Source organism: Leguminivora glycinivorella, unplaced genomic scaffold (genome assembly GCF_023078275.1).
Source record: "Leguminivora glycinivorella isolate SPB_JAAS2020 unplaced genomic scaffold, LegGlyc_1.1 Scaffold8, whole genome shotgun sequence".
NCBI classification, from domain to species: domain Eukaryota; kingdom Metazoa; phylum Arthropoda; class Insecta; order Lepidoptera; family Tortricidae; genus Leguminivora; species Leguminivora glycinivorella.
In genome coordinates, this window is record NW_025952833.1 from 211,586 (window position 1) to 231,021 (window position 19,436).

General features: G+C 37.4%; 1 protein-coding gene across 1 annotated transcript in view; it reads right to left on the reverse strand.

Annotated features, from left to right (window-relative positions):
• Window positions 1-18,718, reverse strand: part of LOC125242115 (facilitated trehalose transporter Tret1-like) — a 71,485-nt gene extending 52,767 nt beyond the window's left edge. Inside the window, exons 1-3 of the mRNA XM_048150820.1 lie at window positions 18,582-18,718; window positions 17,163-17,392; window positions 16,403-16,559 (exon numbers count right to left, since the gene is read on the reverse strand). Of these exons, the coding sequence (XP_048006777.1) occupies window positions 16,403-16,559; window positions 17,163-17,392; window positions 18,582-18,624 (430 nt within the window). The 5' untranslated portion in view covers window positions 18,625-18,718. The remainder of the gene's footprint in view (window positions 1-16,402; window positions 16,560-17,162; window positions 17,393-18,581) is intronic.
• Between the last annotated feature and the right edge of the window lie 718 nt (window positions 18,719-19,436).

Sequence of the window (19,436 nt, forward strand, 5' to 3'; positions counted from 1 at the left end):
TTTAATTTTTCATAAAAAATAAATATTAGCTTCAATGTACGCCATTATTGTTGTCATTGACGTTGTCTGTCACACTTTAGACTTAACAGAATTCGCAATACATTACCTCTTAGAAAAAACTTTCAATGGTGATAAAAATCAAAATACAAGTTATTTTTAAAAGTCGCCGAACAAATGTTGATCAGTATAAGGAGAATAGCCTAGAGTTCAATTCTTCGCCTTTGTTACAGGCCCCACCCTGTATATTAAATGTAACTTTTTCTTGACAACTGTCAACACAATTAACACAACCGATGAGTACCTAATATGTATCTTAACTAAATGATAAGTTGTAATGCAGCTATATAACTCCTGCTAACTATAAACCCCTTATATAAAGATAATTTAGTTATTAGATTATCATTATTTTGTTCACATGAGATCAAATTAGTGGTGTAGGGTAACGTCGCCAGTTTTTGACACATTCAAATGCATAGCGTTAAAACTTAACATAATGTAACTCTCAGCAGCTATAAGACACTTGACACTCATAACCTATTTAATTCACTATTAAGCAAATGTTTTAGTGGTAAATAAGAAAAAAAGTCCGGTTACACCGAAATAAAATAAATAAAAATAATAAATAAATATTGGGGACACCTTACACAGATCAACTTAGCCCCAAACTAAGCAAAGCTTGTACTATGGGTGCTAAGCGACACACAACCTACAATCTACATATTATTTTACAAAATCGTTCACTGAACACAGAAACAAACACCATAAGTAATTAAGTACATACATACATACAACATGCAATCACGCCTGTATCCCATAAAGGGGTAGGCAGAGCACATGAAACTACTCAGGTTTCAGTGCCACTCTTGGCAAATAAGGGGTTGAAAGAAAACGAAACTGTGACATTGCAGTGACAGGTTGCCAGCCTCTCGCCTACGCCACAATTTAACCCATATCCCATAGTCGCCTTCTACGACACCCACGGGAAGAAAAGGGGTGGTGAAATTCTTAACCCACCATACACCATAAGTATTATTGACTAAAGTGAATAATTATACTCACACATCAGTTGATTCGTATTTATCTTATAGTTTATTGCCTAAAGGAAGTAAGGGCAAACATTATTAAGTACCATAGAGCAGCGGTTCTCAAACTTATTTTCCCATGGAACCCTTTTAGATAGCAAAATATCTGACGGAACCCTTAAATTAAAAATAAAAAAAATTGTTTATAAATAAACTATAAGTAATCATAGGTAGTAAAATCTAATGATTAGATTCTAATGTGATGAGGTTATTACATGAAACTGTTTTTTTTTTTTAACAATTGGTGAATATTTGGTTTTATGGAAGAGAGTTGAAGTTGCATATCAGGTAACCAAAATTCACACGGAGCTCCCAGAGAGACTTTGCGGAGCCCTAGCCTAGGGGTCCGCGGAGCACACTTTGAGAATGGCTGCCATAGAGGTATAAGTAAGGGAGGAGTTCTGTTGTAACTCCATACATCAGTAAATGCGGGTTATTTGTATAGGCATAGTTAAGTGACATCTAGCGACAATCACGCGTCAATCACGCGTCAAATAGCGTGAATTGAAAACAGAATATACTGATTAATACTATTGTAATATTAGCTAAAAATTGGTGAGCATTTAGACTTTTCGTTCGTCGTGACATCTATTGACAAGTAGTAGTACTGATAATTTACGCTAGTTCACGCGTGATTGTCGCTAGATGTCACTTAACTATGCCTATACAAATAACCCGCATTTACTGATGTATGGAGTTACAACTCTGCCCTCCTCTATGTTAAGTACCGAGAAAAAAAGCATTGATATTGTGCAATGTTATTATGTAATTTTAATTGTAACTAAAATTAGAGTTATGTTATTTTTTATGCTAAACGGACGTTAAAGCATAATATAATATTAATGTACTAAATAAAATTTTATTAACAAAAAACGAATACAAAATCCAGTGTGGTGACGGGTTAAGAATTTCATCTTCCCGTGGGTGCCGTAAAAGTCGACTGTGGGATATGGGTCGAATTGTAGCACGCGAGAGGCTGGCAACCTGTCACTGCAGTGTCACAATTTGGATTTCTTTCAACCTCTTTTTGCCAAGAGTGGCACTGAAAATTAGTAGTTGATGTGGTCTGCCTACCCCTTTATGGGATACAGGCGTGATTGTATGTATGTATGTAAGTATGAATATAAAATCTTTAAACGGCTCCCCTGTATAAAAGTACATTTTTGACTTGTGTCGCTTTTGTATTTAATGGGCGATATATCTAAAATCACGTACAGTATCTCTATTCTCTAAAATGGTTTGCAGAGTATGGAATTACCCAAGTTTCAGTGCCTATTGCATATATTATATTGCACTGTCAGGTTGTCAGCCCATCGCCCACACCACAATTTAACTCAAATGCCACAATCTACGACAATCACGGAGGCAAAATGGGGTGGTGAAATTCTTATGACCATACAGGAGGGGTCAATTCTCCATACAAACGGTCTCAACTATTTCCTCCCTGATTTTTGATAGAGTAATGATTTTTTCAACACAGATTTTCATTATTTTTATCTGTGTCGGACCGTTTTGATTTCTTTGATATTCTTATTTTCAAAGACAGGGTCAGGGTTCTCAAAGGTCGGCAACGCATAAGTGGCTCCCCTGATGTTGCTTATGTCCATGGACGGCGATGACTGCTTACCATCAGGCGGCTCGTCTGCTCGTTTGCTGCCTATTTCATAAAAAAAAAGACGCTAGAGCCCATAAAAATTTCCAAAAACGGCCTTATGGACGAAAAAAAGGTTCAAAATTGGTAACAATTAGCCAAAAAAACTAAACGGTCCGACACAGATTATTTCATTGTTATTCAGATTCTCAAATTTCGTTACAATTGATTAAGTTTTGAAGGAGGAAACAGTCGAGAGCGGTCCTCGATTTTAAAGATTTTTTCGCAATATCTTTTAACTGAGTTGTCCTGAATGGACATTTTTTTTTCGATAAATATTTTACTAAAATTCCCAAATTGAAAGGGGGGCTCCTTTCCATTTTAGCATTTTCGCTCCTGTTAGCGTCTTAACCCGTCACCACGTTTTTTTTTAAGGCAAGTAGTCTACCCTGGAATGATGCAGAACCATATAAATAATCTCCTATGACATGTGAATGCGTGTTAAATATAGAAAGCCAGCCGATAGCAAATTGCGATAACCCAGGACACAAGCGTGAAAGTTGGTGATCGATACCAACCTATAGAGATGTTATAAAAAAGAATAAGTATAAGTTAGTGTCCAGGCTTCTCAGCAAACATACTAAGCTACGGATATATCAAACCGTCATACGGCTTATCCTCATGTGTGGCTGTGAGGCCTGGTCACTAACACTGAAAGAAGAAAGTCCGCTCCGGGTAGCGGAGAGACAGATTTTTCGCAAGATCCTGGGACCTAGTCAGAGAGACGATGGCACCTGGAGGATCCGAAAAAATGCCGAGATCGAGGAGTTAGCCGCCGAACCCAATATCTTCGGCGTAACGAAAGCCCAACAGACTTCGCTGGTTCGGTCACTTAGGTACTTAGAATGGGAAACGATCGGGCTGTCATGAGAGCGTTCTTGGGTCGACCGGCTGGTGACCGTCCGGCGGGTCGACCCAGGTATCGCTGGGAGGACAGTGTGGTGGCGGATCTGCGTCGGCTTCAAGTCAGTGACTGGCTAGAGGCTGCGCAGGATCGGGACAGGTGGCGATTTCTCGTTTCGGAGGCCAAGATTCACTTTGGATCACTGAGCCAAAATAGTTAGTTTATTTGGGACAAACCGACGGCTTGTAGCCCACATATGTAGATAACCATTTATTTGTTTGCCATAATACATACCACAAGTACGAGTATACATTGGAACAAAAAGAAACAATAATACATAATCTGCAGGATCACGGAGTTAGGAAATATTCTATCTGTTCGTAGAAGCACAGATTATTAATAACTTACGTTAACGACAAATGCTAATAAGTTAATACGTAATACTCGGAAGAATACTAGGTAAGTACGTGCCTCGCGACTACACAGACAGGCAGTCCAGCCCTCGGCCACCTGTTCATTCGAATGAACGTCTAGCGTGTAGGTACTTAATGCGCAACCGCGAGCGAGTGACGTAGAAGATTATGTTTGTGTTATTTTACAGAAGCATTTACCCTGAGCACTAGCTTACGTGTGGCACTATTAACTAATACGACCGAGATAACACGGAATTTCTGTTTGTCTGTGTATTAAATTTAATTAATTGATGACTTACCGTGTAGAATGAATATGCTTTTTTACAAAAAAAAAGCAACTGGTGCAATCAAACGTATTATCAGGTGTAAATACGCGGTTTTGTAAATACGCGGCAAAAAAAACGCCACGCTCAGTGTAGGGTTCCGTAGTTTCCCGTGATTTTTTCAAAAACTGTTCAACCGATCAAGTTCAAAAAGATTTTCCTAGAAAGTCTTTAATAAAGTTCTACTTTAGTGATTTTTTCATATTTTTTAAACTTATGGTTCAAAAGTTGGTGTGGGGGGGGGGGGCACATTTTTTTAACTTTAGGAGCGATTATTTCCAATTAAATATTCAGTCAGAATGCATTTTATTCATAAAAATGTCAGTCTAGATAAACAAAAAGGTGAGTTTATACTACAAAACTAGGTTCATACCACAGAATTAAATTTAGATAGAAGAAACGAGTTCATTTATTTGTATGGCGGCCGAGCGTGTCAGATTTTGTACTGAAGTTGTTACTTGCCTGTGATTTTAAATATGTCTCAGGCCCTTGAGTGTTGATTAGTTTTATGTTGTTGCAATTAAATATCATGTGACGAGGCATTTTTAATGTTTTTGTTGACTTCAACTTACAAAAATTGACGCCCGAAAGCTGCAAGCTGCGATTAAAGACGGACAACTCAGTGGATTTCACTGAGTTCATTTGACACGCTAAGCAGATACGTTTGCTTGATCTATGGTTTATATGACATCTGTGGTTCGAACTATTTTCTTTTAACAACCTAGGCAGGGTAACCATGTTCTGACCAACATAAAAGGATTTAGGAAGACAATGATACTGTTAATGATTATTACTTAACTAGTTTAACAATACGCGACCTAACATATTAGTGTTTTAGCAATAGGAAGACTATTCATATTTTGTATTACGTTCATTGAAACACCCTGTAGAAGGTTAATAAAATAGGAACTACAACATTATTCATTTATTTATTCTTCAAAAACGCTTCTTGTATCTGATCCATAGATAATCCCTTGGTTTCTGGCAAAAGTCGCCATGTGAACAGAACACAGGAGAAGCAAACGGCGCTGAACGCATGGAAGATGGGATCCACGAGGGACTGCAGTTTTTCGAAGAGACATATACACACTGTTTGACATAAAACGAATTCACGTTTCCTAAAAACCGTCAGGAATCGATTTCTGTGTCTTTTATAAAACCCTGCACCCATTTGTTAATAACTGAAATAGAAATAACAACATTTTTCATTCATTTATTCTTCAAAAACGCTTCTTGGATCTGATCCACAGACAATCCCTTGATTTCAGGTACAAGTCGCCACGTGAACAGAACGCAGGAGAAACAGATGACACTGAAACCGTAGAAGATGGGGCCGGGACCCAGGACCGGTTGAAGCATCTCAAACAACATGAGGCCGATGAAGCTCATGCTCCATTGGATGAGGGTCACGAGGCTGTTGCAGAGGCCGCGGACCTGGAAATGTGAAGATTTCTTGATGCTGATACTCGTTTTGAAATGGTCGACCGGTGTGGCCTAGTCGGTAGTAACCCTGCCTGCTAAGCGGCGGTTCAGGGTTTGAAGCCTGGTAAGGGCATTTATATCTAAACTAGCTTTTGCCCGCGGCTTCGCTCGCGTTAGAAAAAGCCAAAAAGTAGCTTAGTCACTCTCCATCCCTTCAACTATCTCCACTTAAAATATCACGACAATTCGTCGCTCCGTTTTGCCGTGAAGGACGGACAAACAAACAGACACACACACTTTCCCATTTATAATATTAGTATGGATTATAGCAAACACAATAAAATTACGCCATTAGTTTCAAAGCTACTGGAAAACCAAAGTAGGGATCTGGATTCAGAACGCACGAAAATTGAATTACTAACTCAACAAAAGTTGCTCGTACTTTACCAATCAAGGGCGATTGGTTCTAAACTTTGTTTTAAGAGCTGTGATTTTATGGGGGATCACCATAAAAGAGCCAGTTATGAAAGAACAACTTGCATTTAATAGTTACCTCGGGCAAGAAGACTTCAGACATAATGATGAACGGGACGACGGCAGCCCCGAGTGTGTAAACGAAACTGTATGCGTATATGAGTAACGCTGAGAACCAGTGTGGAGCCCAGCTTAGTTGCAGCTGCGTGCCTAGCAAGAGGGTGCATAGCCCTGAGCCTAGAGATGAGACGATGATCAGCATCTGTGGATGGGAGGGTATAATTAACGAACGAACACGAATCAAGATTCTGACTGGCCAGTTGGTCTTAGATTACATTGTATTCCTCAGTGTATTGTAAGTTTGTGAGAAAATTCAGTAAATTTGAAACGGGGGCCAACAAATTGGATGAGTTTTTGAAGAAATAGTTTAAAGAATCTATTACACGGAACACAGAGACTCTTTATTAGCTCAGGTTTAGCTATTTTTCATCGCCACTCTGGAGAAAATTGATAAATATATATTTTACACAAAAAAGCAAACACTGCGCCAAAGGAATCAAACGCCTACATTCGAAATACAGTGACAGTCACTGTATTTCGAATGTAGGCGTTTGATTCCTTTGGCGCATTTGAAATAGAAATTTGCCAGTTGCACATTGCGACCGACACGAATCTCATTTTCTCATACCCGACTTACCTTCCTCCCGCATCTATCCACCAGCAACACGCAAAGTATGCTGGTTACCAGAAACAGGATAGCCAAGAAAATAGCACACATATTGGACGGCAACATAGGCACTGCCAGCTTGAATAAGGGTTCAGCATAAACTTGAACAGCCAGTGATCCCATCATAATCGACATGAATACCAGGGTTGAAGTTTTGAACAACGCCAGTTTTGAGGATCGTGAATTACCTGCGGAAAAATGTTTTATCAAAATGTTGGTTGACGGAGTAATCGGAGTATTATTCACCAGGGAGTTAATATTGTATCCAAACTTACATAAGAATTTGATTTGCGATATTAAACTATCTTGAGTATTTTTTCCACTTGACTTTTGAGCATTTTCTTTTAGAGCAACAGCTGTAGCTGGCTGAGATTCTGGAAAATAAGTCAAGCATAAAGAGGTAGTGAGAACAGCCCAAAAGTTCCAAAATATCTGAATGTCTACCCAATTTCAAACAGTGAAAATAGATTCTGCAAGTTCTGCATTACAAATTCGCAAAATCCATGTAATTTTGATGATTTGCTCATGAGGCGTCGAATATTACTCGGAATAAATTGTGTTTTATTAAATTGTTTAAAGCACGTGATGGAATAATTATTGATAAATTGTCCATAAAGCGTCGAATACTACTCGGAAAAAATGTATGTTTTATTACATTATTGAAAGCACTTGATGGCGTCTTTAGAAATTGTTTTCTCTATCGGATATTCAATTTCTCGGATCGGACAATATAAGACTTTGAATACCTTTGTTATCCTGTACGAGCAAGTCAAGGCTCGGGTCCACATCTCGTTTGATCTTCGCTAGTTCAGTTTGAATTTCTTTCGATGTAACATCGGTCCATCTGTAAAAAGCTAAGGATTTTGCCGCCTCCTGGAAATACAAGTGTGGCTTTGATAATGGCTCATCAAAAAGATTGTAACGTTTCGTAGTTTGCCAAGAGAATCAAATAAATAAAAGAAACGGGTAACCTCTGGACTAGCCACCATTTAGCATAAAAGTGCAAATATACAGTGCAAAAATATGTCGAACCATTTGGCCGGCGATTAAATACTTTCCTTTATCTTTAGATGACTAGGTATACGAGGTGCTAAGTAATATTTCTTGTATAATTTATCTGACATTAAATTAATAAAAACAGAATCTCACCTCATATTTCCCAGTAAGGACTAAATACACTGGCGATTCTTTGAGAGTCATGAAAAGAGCAATGCTCAAGATTGACATCGAAAGCTGCAGAAGAACCATCGTCCGGTAAGAGAAGTATCCGCCGATAATATAGCACAGCAAGATGCCAAAAAAGTACCCAGTTCCTGGAAAATCATTGAATTATCTTATACTTTTAAACGAGCAATTCTTGTATATTTATTTATTTATTTATTTATTTATATATACCGACGATCTCGGAAACCGCTCTAACGATTTCGCTGAAATTTGTTATGTGGGGGTTTTCGGGGGTGAAAAATCGATCTAGCGTAGCCTTAGATCCCGGAAAACGCGAATTTTTGAGTTTTCATGAGTTTTTCTTTCGCGTTAGTAAACGTAAAATATGGTCGTTAATTTCGCCGCGCGCGCATCGATTCCGCTTAGCTCAGTCGTACGAGGTCGGTCTAATGTACGCAGATAGATCGTAGGTGTCAGGGTTTCGAATCCCGGCCAAAAATTAAGTTTTTGTTTTTTGTCTTTTTTTTTTGTTTTTGTATTTATATTGAGTATTTTTTATCTAAAGACGTGATATATTAAGATAGAACCGAGCGAAGCTCGGTCGCCCAGATATTTTATAGTTATTTGTTATACAAGGGGGCAAAGTTGTATTTTAACGCCGAGTGTGGAATTGAAAAACGAGCAAGTGAAAGGATTCTATAGTTGAACCACGAGCGAAGCGAGTGGTTCGAGAATAGAATCCTGAACTTGCGAGTTCTTTAACACACGAGAAGTAAAATACATTTGCACCCGAGTGTAACACAAAACTTTTCCCCTCACTATTGCGAGGAAACTATAACGCAAAAAATGAGTTTATCACTGCTTCCAGTAGTTCCACAGGTGGTAAATCATCTTTATTACTAGATTCACCTACTTTTATCAATTTAAAGCAGTTAATTTGACTTTATTCAAGGTGATCAATCAATCAATCAAAATCAAAATATTCTTTATTCAAATAGGCTTACAATAAGCACTTTTAAATTGTCAACAGTGTACAATATTCATCTTATTCTAAATATCAGAGCAATTTATTGGTGCAATAAACAATATTGTTTTAAAACTACATTGATTTAATAAAATGATATCAATCTAAATTGTATAAAAAAATACTAGTATAAAAACTTCTAGAATAAATTCTAAATGTCAAAAAAATTGTATAAAAATACATTGAATTATCAATAATTATCATCATTAATAATCTATATAATTAATGGTTTTCAACAATACTTGTATCCCACGGTGTTTCATCATTCATGTAGTCTTGTGTGCTGTAGTAGGCTTTAGAGATCAGTATACGCTTTACATAATGTTTAAATCGATTAAAAGACAGTTCAGTGATGGCATTAGGAAGTTTGTTATAAAATCTTACACAATTACCCATGAATGATTTTTTAATTTTATGGAGCCGAGTGAAGGGCACTGCAAGCTTATGCTTATTTCTAGTGTTTATATTATGTACATCACAGTTTTTCTTAAATTTATAAATGTTTTTATGTACATACACAATATTCTCATAAATATATTGACAATGCACTGTCATTATATTAATGTCCTTAAACTTATCTCTAAGTGAGTCTCTATGGTTCATTTTGTATATTGCTCGAATAGCCCTCTTCTGCAGAACAAATATGGTATTTATCTCTGAAGCACTGCCCCATAGTAAAATACCATATGACATAATGCTGTGAAAGTAACTAAAATAAACTAATCGAGCTGTTTCCACGTCTGTTAACTGACGGATCTTGCTCACTGCAAATGCTGCAGAGCTCAGTCTATTCGAGAGGGTAGCAATATGGGGACCCCACTGAAGTTTAGTATCTAAAGTTATGCCAAGAAAAACTGTACTATCTACCAGTTCCAATTCCTCATCCTTCACAACGACACTTGCTTGTTCATTTTTAGCATTACTCGTTACAAACTTAATACATTTAGTCTTTTTCTCATTTAACAATAAGTTATTAACACTAAACCAATTAACTACTTCGGAAATAGCATTGTTTACATTTTCACAAGTTTGTTGCTGACGTTTGACTTTGAAAATAAGGGAAGTATCATCTGCAAACAATACTATATCATGGTGGGTCTTTACAAGATATGGCAGGTCATTAATGTAGATAAGGAACAGGAAAGGCCCCAATATTGATCCCTGCGGTACACCCATAGAGACTAGTGACCCCGGTGAGCGCTGTCCATTCACGTCGACCCTTTGTATTCTATCGTGTAAGTAAGATTTGACTAAATTCAGTGCCGATCCTCGCACTCCATAGTAGTGCAATTTCCTGATCAGTGTTTCATGACAGACGCAATCGAAAGCCTTAGATAAATCGAAAGCCTTAGTGAAATTACTTTACCCACTAGTGGATAAAATGCGTTTTTACCCGCTGGTATTAAAGGACAAAACACGTGTTTCCGAGCTAGTGAGGGGAAAAATAAATTACCACAACTTGATCAGCTCGATGTGACAACTTTTCGGTATTTACCACCAACCATCATCATCATCCTCCTTGCGTTATCCCGGCATTTGCCACGACTCACGGGAGCTTGGGGTCCGCTTTGACAACTAATCCCAAGATTTGGCGTAGGCGCTAGTTTTACGAAAGCGACTGCCATCTGACCTTCCAACCCGAAGGGTAAACTAGACCTTATTGGAATTAGTCCAGTTTCCTCACGATGTTTTCCTTCACCGAAAAGCGACTGGCAAATATCAAATGACATTTCGCACATAAATTCCGAAAAACTCATTGGTGCGAGCCGGGGTTCGAACTAGAGTTTGCATTATCCGACGGATTTTTAATATTCGAATAATTCGGATAATACAATTTTTATTATTCGAATATTCGAATAATTCGGATAATTTCGGATAATTTATTAAAGGGAACAAAATTAATGTTACAGGTGCGTATAAGCGTGGAATTGATAACGGCTGAGATAGATGAGCGCCATAATGCGAAATTTATCTACATTTTTATTTATTTTTTGCGTAAATCAGCAAACTGTAGAAATTAAAACACGCCTAGCTCTCTATCTTTAGTTCTATGACTAGAATCTTGCAATCAGATAGTGAGCTGTTGATATAAGACAGTTAGTAGTAGTGATTAGTTAGGTGTTAGGTATAACGAGAAGTTTTTCTGACAACACCTTTACCTTGGAAATGGATGGTAGAGAGGATGGCTTCTGTAGAGTGGAACGTGAGACAACATCATTGGATATGATGATGGTTATAGGGTTGTCATATTATCCGATCCGATATCGGATATAGGAAGGATGTCAAAAGGCAAAAATCAAAGATGGCGCCTTGAATGATTTCGAGAATGTATAGGAGTCGGTCCTTCGCTCGATCGGATCGGATACTCATCTTATCTTAAATCTGCGGGGGCCCTTCCGGATACACTTCGACCCATCGGGATCTTTTGTGCAATTACCCCTTCGATCTTAAGATCCTTCAGCTATTCAGGACCTTCTCGACCATCTCCACGTATCGGATGATGAGGCTCATGGGTAGTTGTCTTTTGCCTAGCTTTCCTAGCTTTTTGCTGCATCCAGATTCTACCCTCCGCATAAAGAGCTTTGAATGCTTCAGACCTACCAGGGCATCCCACTCTTTTTGGTGATTAGCCTTTGTATGGTCTTTCATAGCCGTTTTAATGGTTCCTTGTGACGTTGTCTTCAGACCTGGCCTTGGCAAGTTCATCAGCATTTTCATTGCCAATGAAGCCTTCGTGCCCCGGTATCCATACCAGTTGCACCTTGTTTTGCCTTCCAAGCTTGTTAAGAGCTTGGATGCCGTTTAATATCAGTCTAGAGTCAACTCTGGGCGATGTGAAGGCTTTCTGAAGGCTTTAAGAAGACTGTCGCTGAGTATATAGATATTCTTTTCTTGGGTTTGTCTAACTATATTCTTATGTACACAGGCAATTATTGCGTATGTCTCGGCTTGAAAGACAGTGGCATAATTGCCCATGCTGATACTACCACTGTAGTCACTAGTCATTTGCATAAATGCCTACGCCCGTACCAGATGCCATCTTGGACCGGATCGGATACTTAATATAAAAAGTTGAAAACTCTTTTCGTAGGCTCTAAACAAAAGCGTCCTAGTTAGGGTCTTAGAACAGGAATGAGGAAAGATATAGGTACTCGTTCAAAACAGAATAACCAAAAAAAGAGAAGACCAATTAGTCGAAGACACTTCCTATCCAGGTGTGGATCATTTTAGACCTTAGTTGCACAGTGGCTGGTACCAAAGTACCAATGGAAGGGGAGAGGTGATAAATAAGTAAGTAAGTAAATTCTTTATTGTACCACCAACATAAAATATACAAGACATAAAATTTAAAAGAATGAAGAAGGAGGAGGAACGAGGCGAACTTATTTAAATATTCAAATCCAAAACGCCTCAAATTGCTCGGCAGCGATTTTATGGGTTTTAGTTTCCAAGCTGATCAGTAGATCGACTAAGATTTCAAAGTATAAGTAGTACACAGATAGAAAAGATATTTTAATTTAAGACGGAAAACTCTCTCAAACACTGTTATTTAAAAGGAATAATATAATTCTTCATCTAATAACATGGTCTTAACCTAAAGGGATATTCCTTTTTCAAAGAAGAATCAAAATTGTTCAGTCGTAACTTTATATACATTTGGTACAAATAGGACAGATTTGAATCAAAGAAGTATTTATTTGCAACAAAATATTACACCGTTTTAGTTTGAATATGCTAGTTCTTAAAAAACGTCTTTGGTTCAAGTAACCTTTATCAAAGCAAAAATAAAAACCTGTTAAAAGAAGATTCACCACAATTTAACTACAAGAATTCTGCGTTTTTAATAGGAAATCATAATTTCTTAATTTAACTTTTACGTTCTACAGTCAAGACATAAAAGTTTAAATAAAAAATACACGGTTTTACGTCAAGATTTAGTTCAATCTTGGCTTGATTTTAATAGTTCTTGATTTGATGCTTTGCAACTCCATTCAAAGTTCCAGAATAACTTAAAACAAAAATAAACACAGATTTATGTCAAGATTTATTAAGTTCTTGGCTTTGTGTCACAAATTCTTGATTTAATGTCTACAAGCTCCATTTGAGAATCAACAAGTTCAAATCAAAAAATATCAAGGTTTTACTTCAAGATTTAGAACAATCTTGGCTTGATTATAATAATTCTTGGTTTGATGCTTATAGACTTCATTCATAATTCGAGCAGGTTTTAAATAAAAAATCAACACGGACTTAGGTCAAGATTTATTACATTCTTGGCTTCATATCACAAATTCTTGATTTAATGCCTACAAGTTCCATTTGAGAATCAACACGTTTAGATCGAAAAATAATAAAGTTTTGCTTCAAGATTTAGTTCGCGCGCCGAGCGGCGACACCGGTTTAGTTACCAAAAAACCCGCTAGATGGCGCTGACCCCAGCCCATAGAATTCGTACATCGCGGTGTTAAGATTTTTCCCGATTTGGTTAGGCTCGCCGGTTGGAACTTGATATGTATCGAATCATAGGAATACAAATTCCGACATAATAGCCCCCTGCTTCCCTCTGGGAACTACGCGCTATTATTGAGGACTATCCTAAACGTGCTTCCGCTCCAGTTCTCTCTCTCTCTCTAACTGGCTGGGGAACTCGAAATTATATATTTTAAATGAAATAAGATAAATTACATCCAAGAAGTAAGTATATTTGGTTTAAGATACTTACTGTTTCACCCCAAGAAACATTAAATCTAACTTCAAACATGTAAATCTTCATCTAATACCGTCAGAACTTTTAAAATGAAAAATGTATATATTTGGTGTAAGTAACTAATTGTTTCACCCCAAGAAACATTAACTTTTACTTTAATTATGCATAACTCTTAACCGAAAACCGTCATAACTCTTAATACAACAATTTTATTACTTAGAACCAAGAAATATTATACTTGTTTTTAAGAACTTGCTGATTTGCTTCTGAGTAATAATTATCACTGAACAAAACGTTTACGCTCTTGGAATAAATGATTAAGTTTTTAAAAAAAGATTGTTTTGCTAATCATGTTAAGATATAAAATGGTTAAACACCGAGACATTTTATGTTTTATATCAAGTAATTAAAATCTTCCTGATATGGGAAACTGGATATCTCTTGGTTCAAATAGGTTTCTTTGGTTGAAGAGATATTTTCTATCTGTGTAATTAGACCGATTTTTGTGTATTCATGTAACTAAGGACTTAAAAGAAAAATGCCTTATATTTATTAGTGAAGTGGAGGGAATTCTGGCGTACTAAATTGCCATGGAACTGATAACAGCTAAATTCGGAGTGAGGCGCTAAATTTCAATTTCAAAAAAACAAGGGACCAGGAAATCTAGGTATAAATCTCCCTTATTAAGTACGGTTTTACAGATAACTTCACGTTAGCTATTAGCAGTAATGAAAGTAGGTTGGGGTAACGTTTTCATATTAAAAAATAATACTTGAACGTTTTTCTGTTTTTTTTAATCATCCAATTAATCGAATATTTGATAAGAACTGAGTGCGTGGGGTGAGGCATTCTGCTTACTTCTTGTCCACGAATGCTTTCTTTGTTTTGTAAATATTAGTTTGATTTTGAAGATAAATAGGTGTTAACTTGTTAGCAATAACATTGTCCGTATTAAGAATTGATCAAAATTGGTTTCAGTAACGTCTATCTATTAAATATATTACTTATAAATAAAAAATAATGTTTATAGAAATTATCCGTTTATCCGGATAATTTCACTTGGATTATTCGAATATTTTCGGATAAAAATGCTGCTGCTGCTGCGATGGCTCAGCGACCCGAAGTGGATCTTGGCCTCCGACACTAGATTCCGCCATTCGCTTCTATCCTGTGCAATCTGATGCCACTCAGTCACTTGAAGGTCACGCAGGTCTTTCGGATAAAAATATTGGCGGATATTCGAATAATTCGGATATTCGAATATCCGGATTGCAAACCCTAGTTCGAACCCGCGACCTCCGGAACGAAAGTCGCATGTACTTACCACTAGGCTACCAGCGCTTCACCACCAACCATCAACATCCTTAAAGTCACTACCATCACCAGTCAAACCACTACAGAACCATCAGAATTGTCTATTATGTACTAGTTAGTCAAAAACTCTTAAATTGTCAGACTGTTCTCTTTTTAGTGCGATGGTTATTTATGAAATGTAAAACTGGACACGGATTATACCGTATAAAATGAATTTGTAATGCATCCAGACATTTCTAAAAAAGTGCCACAACTTAGAGAAAAAAATAAATTATTGTACCTATACCTACTCAATATTTTTTTTAACTATCCACACTATTATAGATATATGAATAAAATTATAAACTGAAAAACATATCTTAAACGGAAGAAAACGTGACCAAGTCCACGAATCGAATCCAAGTCTTTACGCGGCTCACGTCATTACCAAATTGGTTACACTGTTCCAAAGTGATTAGTTACCAAATTGGTTACACTGTTCCAATGTTGTCACTCGTGTGGTGACGGGTTAAGAATTTCACCACCCCCTTTCTTCCCGTGGGTGTCGTAGAAGGCGATTGTGGGATATGGGTTAAATAGTGACGTAGGCGAGAGGCTGGCAACCTGTCACTGCAATGTCATATTTTCGATTTCTTTCAACCCCTTTTTGCCAAGAGTGGCACTGAAACTTGAGTAGTTTCATGTGCTCTGCCTACCCCTTTATGGGATACAGGCGTGATTGTATGTATGTATGTAAACGGAAGAAAACGTGACCAAGTCCACGAATCGAATCCAAGTCTTTACGCGGCTCACGTCATTACCAAATTGGTTACACTGTTCCAAAGTGATTAGTTACCAAATTGGTTACACTGTTCCAATGTTGTCACTCGTGTGGTGACGGGTTAAGAATTTCACCACCCCCTTTCTTCCCGTGGGTGTCGTAGAAGGCGATTGTGGGATATGGGTTAAATAGTGACGTAGGCGAGAGGCTGGCAACCTGTCACTGCAATGTCATATTTTCGATTTCTTTCAACCCCTTTTTGCCAAGAGTGGCACTGAAACTTGAGTAGTTTCATGTGCTATGCCTACCCCTTTATGGGATACAGGCGTGATTGTATGTATGTATGTATGTATGTAAACGGAAGAAAACGTGTCCAAGTCCACGAATCGAATCCAAGTCTTTACGCGGCTGACGTCATTACCAAATTGGTTACACTGTTCCAAAGTGATTAGTTACCAAATTGGTTACACTGTTCCAATGTGGTTACACTGATTACCTGAGCAAGCCGACAGTCCGCCCCGGACAGAGTCTTCAGCCAGCTCTGCTATGAAGATGGGAGAAACAGCTTGACCACCAGCACCGATCCCTGAGAACGCCATGGCTACTAACACCCAGTTTACGTCGGATGTGATGGAGATTATAGCCCAGCCTAGCTGAAATGTATTAGCAAATATTGTAATGTGAGGTAATACCATTGGGGGATATATTTTAAGGCGGAACAATGATTGAAAGTCATAATCTAATGATTGCCAGATTATCATTAGCTATACTCGTAAGAAACGGTTAACTTTTCAGATTTCATTCAGGTCATCTATAGATAGGTGAGTTTAGGTTTGTTTTATGGTAATTCTGAAAAGTCGCGTTTCCGAGATAAACCAAATCACGACTTCATCATCATCTTCCTTGTGTTATCCCGGAATTTGCCACGGATCATGGGAGCCCGAGGTCCGCTTTGACAACTAATCCTAAGATTTGTCGTAGGCACTAGTTTTTACGAAAGCGACCGCCGTCTGACCTTCCAACCCGAAGGGTAAACTAGACCTTATTGGAATTAGTCCGGTTTCCTCACGATGTTTTCCTTCGCCGAAAAGCGACTGGCAAATATCAAATGACATTTCGCATATAAATCCCGAAAAACTCATTGGTTAGATCAGAAATCTAACTTTAATCGTAACAAATGAACATAGCCTCTCAGTGGATGATTTGCTCTGATTACTTACACACTATTGACTTTTACTAGCTAACGAAATACTCACCATGAATGGTATACCGAAAAACACGCACCCATACTTCCGCCCCAACATATTGAAAACTGTTCCACAGAACGGTGCCGTGACCAAGCCTCCTACATTGATGAGACTTCCGAACAACGATGTCTCAAGCAGTGTCATGGGTCTATATAGAACTGTGGAGTTTGACTTGAATATGTCTACTGTCACGGAGGGCCAGCTCATGGCAGCACCAGTCATACTGGCTTGAAAGGCAACTGAAATGGTTAAGGGTTTTTTTATGTAGTAGAGAAGAGAATTACTCTCACTCAATAACTTTTAAAATGCAGAAATCAGTTGCAAGTTGCAACCAAAAAATCTATTTTGGGCAACAGGACTCAAACACATAAGTATCCTTCGATTGCTGCTATACTGTTCCAATGCGTTTCCAATTATACATTAATCTTCATTTGCAGTAACTTGAATAGCACAAATAATAATTGACCTAGGGGCCGATTTTTGAATCTCGGCCATTCGATTTAGTGAAATTCGTTCAATAATATCTCCACTACTAGCGAATTGAATTCTACTAACAAAATCGAAAACGAGTGGTAAGTAATTACCACTAGTTTTAAAATTACTAAGTAGTCGTCTTTTTTCAAAAATAGCATTACGCCGTTTTCCTTTCGAACGGCATTCGAAATTCAAAAATCGAGCCATTGAATTATGAAATTTCCTCACTTTGTCATTGCAAATGCCACTTAGTCTTTGCTTGTTCTGATTATATTTAGATATACTTAGGTATTTTTGTGGCGTTGCGCTCGAAAACATTTTGTGTTTGCTACCGCAAAGGTATAGAATGCGCTCCCACCATCGGTGTTCCCTAAAAATACACCTTTTAAAGCAAGAGTGAATAGGCTATTTACTGAATCGGTGAGCTCCATTTTAGACTCTGTCTTCACTTTCCATCTTTCTCTTTCTATTTTTCTTTTTTTTAGATGTACTTTAACACTTAGAGACTCTATACATCTCTAACATCTCTTATTAATCATAGTAGCATGGTACTTTGTATAATTTATTGAAATGAATTTCTATAGAATACCTAATAGTCTGTTAATATTTTTTGATGAATACTTTTTCATGTTAAATTGTATCTTGTTTTTTAATGCATGTTAATTATAAGATGTAATGTTTTGAAAAGAAGTGGCCCGCCGAGTTTCTTGCCGGTCCCATAGTGGATGTGGATACCCCCCTCCAACTGAGGGGGGACTGAAATCTTCTCGATGCTGAGGCGTAGGGTTAGAGCCGGCGTAGCTGTATTTGACGTTCATATGCGCATTGTAATATTTGTAATATGCCTACTTGGAAAATAAATATTTCATTTCATTTCATTAGGTGTGACTAGGGTCAATCACCAATCAGTATACAAATAAGGTCCTTCGACTTTCGGATAGCAAATATACTAACCCACAGCAGTTGACAAAATTTGTATTATTAAAGATTTTCTCATTTTGTTAAGCACTTGAACACTTTTAAATAATACTTAATTATTAATCACATTTATCACAGAATAGTCATTGTTTCATTATGACTGAATTGTTTTATTTTGATTCATGTTTATATGACGGAAACTATAAACTGCAATCACTTCTATTTACTTATTTAACAGCTTAATATGTATAATATTAGGGTAAATAGGTTTATATTCGGCTTTCCTAAACTAATATTTTCTAACACACTAACTTTCGCTTACATTGTTATTTAAAATTTAATTATTAATAAATTAAATAAGAAAAAGAATGTAGCAAAATAGACTTCGGTAAATAATTGTTGTTCTATAAAGATAGGTACATGACGGGTTAAGAATTTCACCACCCCCTTTCTTCCCGTGAGTGTCGTAGAAGTCGACTGTGGGATATGGGTTAAATTGTGGCGTAGGCGAGAGGCAACCTGTCACTGCAATGTCACAATTTGGATTTCTTTCAACCCCATTTTGCCAAGAGTGGCACTGAAACTTGTAGTTCATGTGCTCTGCCTACCCCTTTATGGGATAGAGGCGTGATTATATTTATATATATGTACATATAAAGTAATACGATTTTGCTCTAAGTACTTACCATACATAGGTACTGCAGAAGAGTCACTCAGCCGCGTCAAACTTCATTGTCAGAAAATGGGTGCATTTTGCATTTCATTCCTTGGTTAACAATGTATAGACTCAATAATAAAAAGAATTTCACTAATAAAAAAAGCCCAGAAATTCAAGTTTTATTATACACGGTGTTTCCGGTATCACTCAAAACCTCAGACACCCCAACTGAT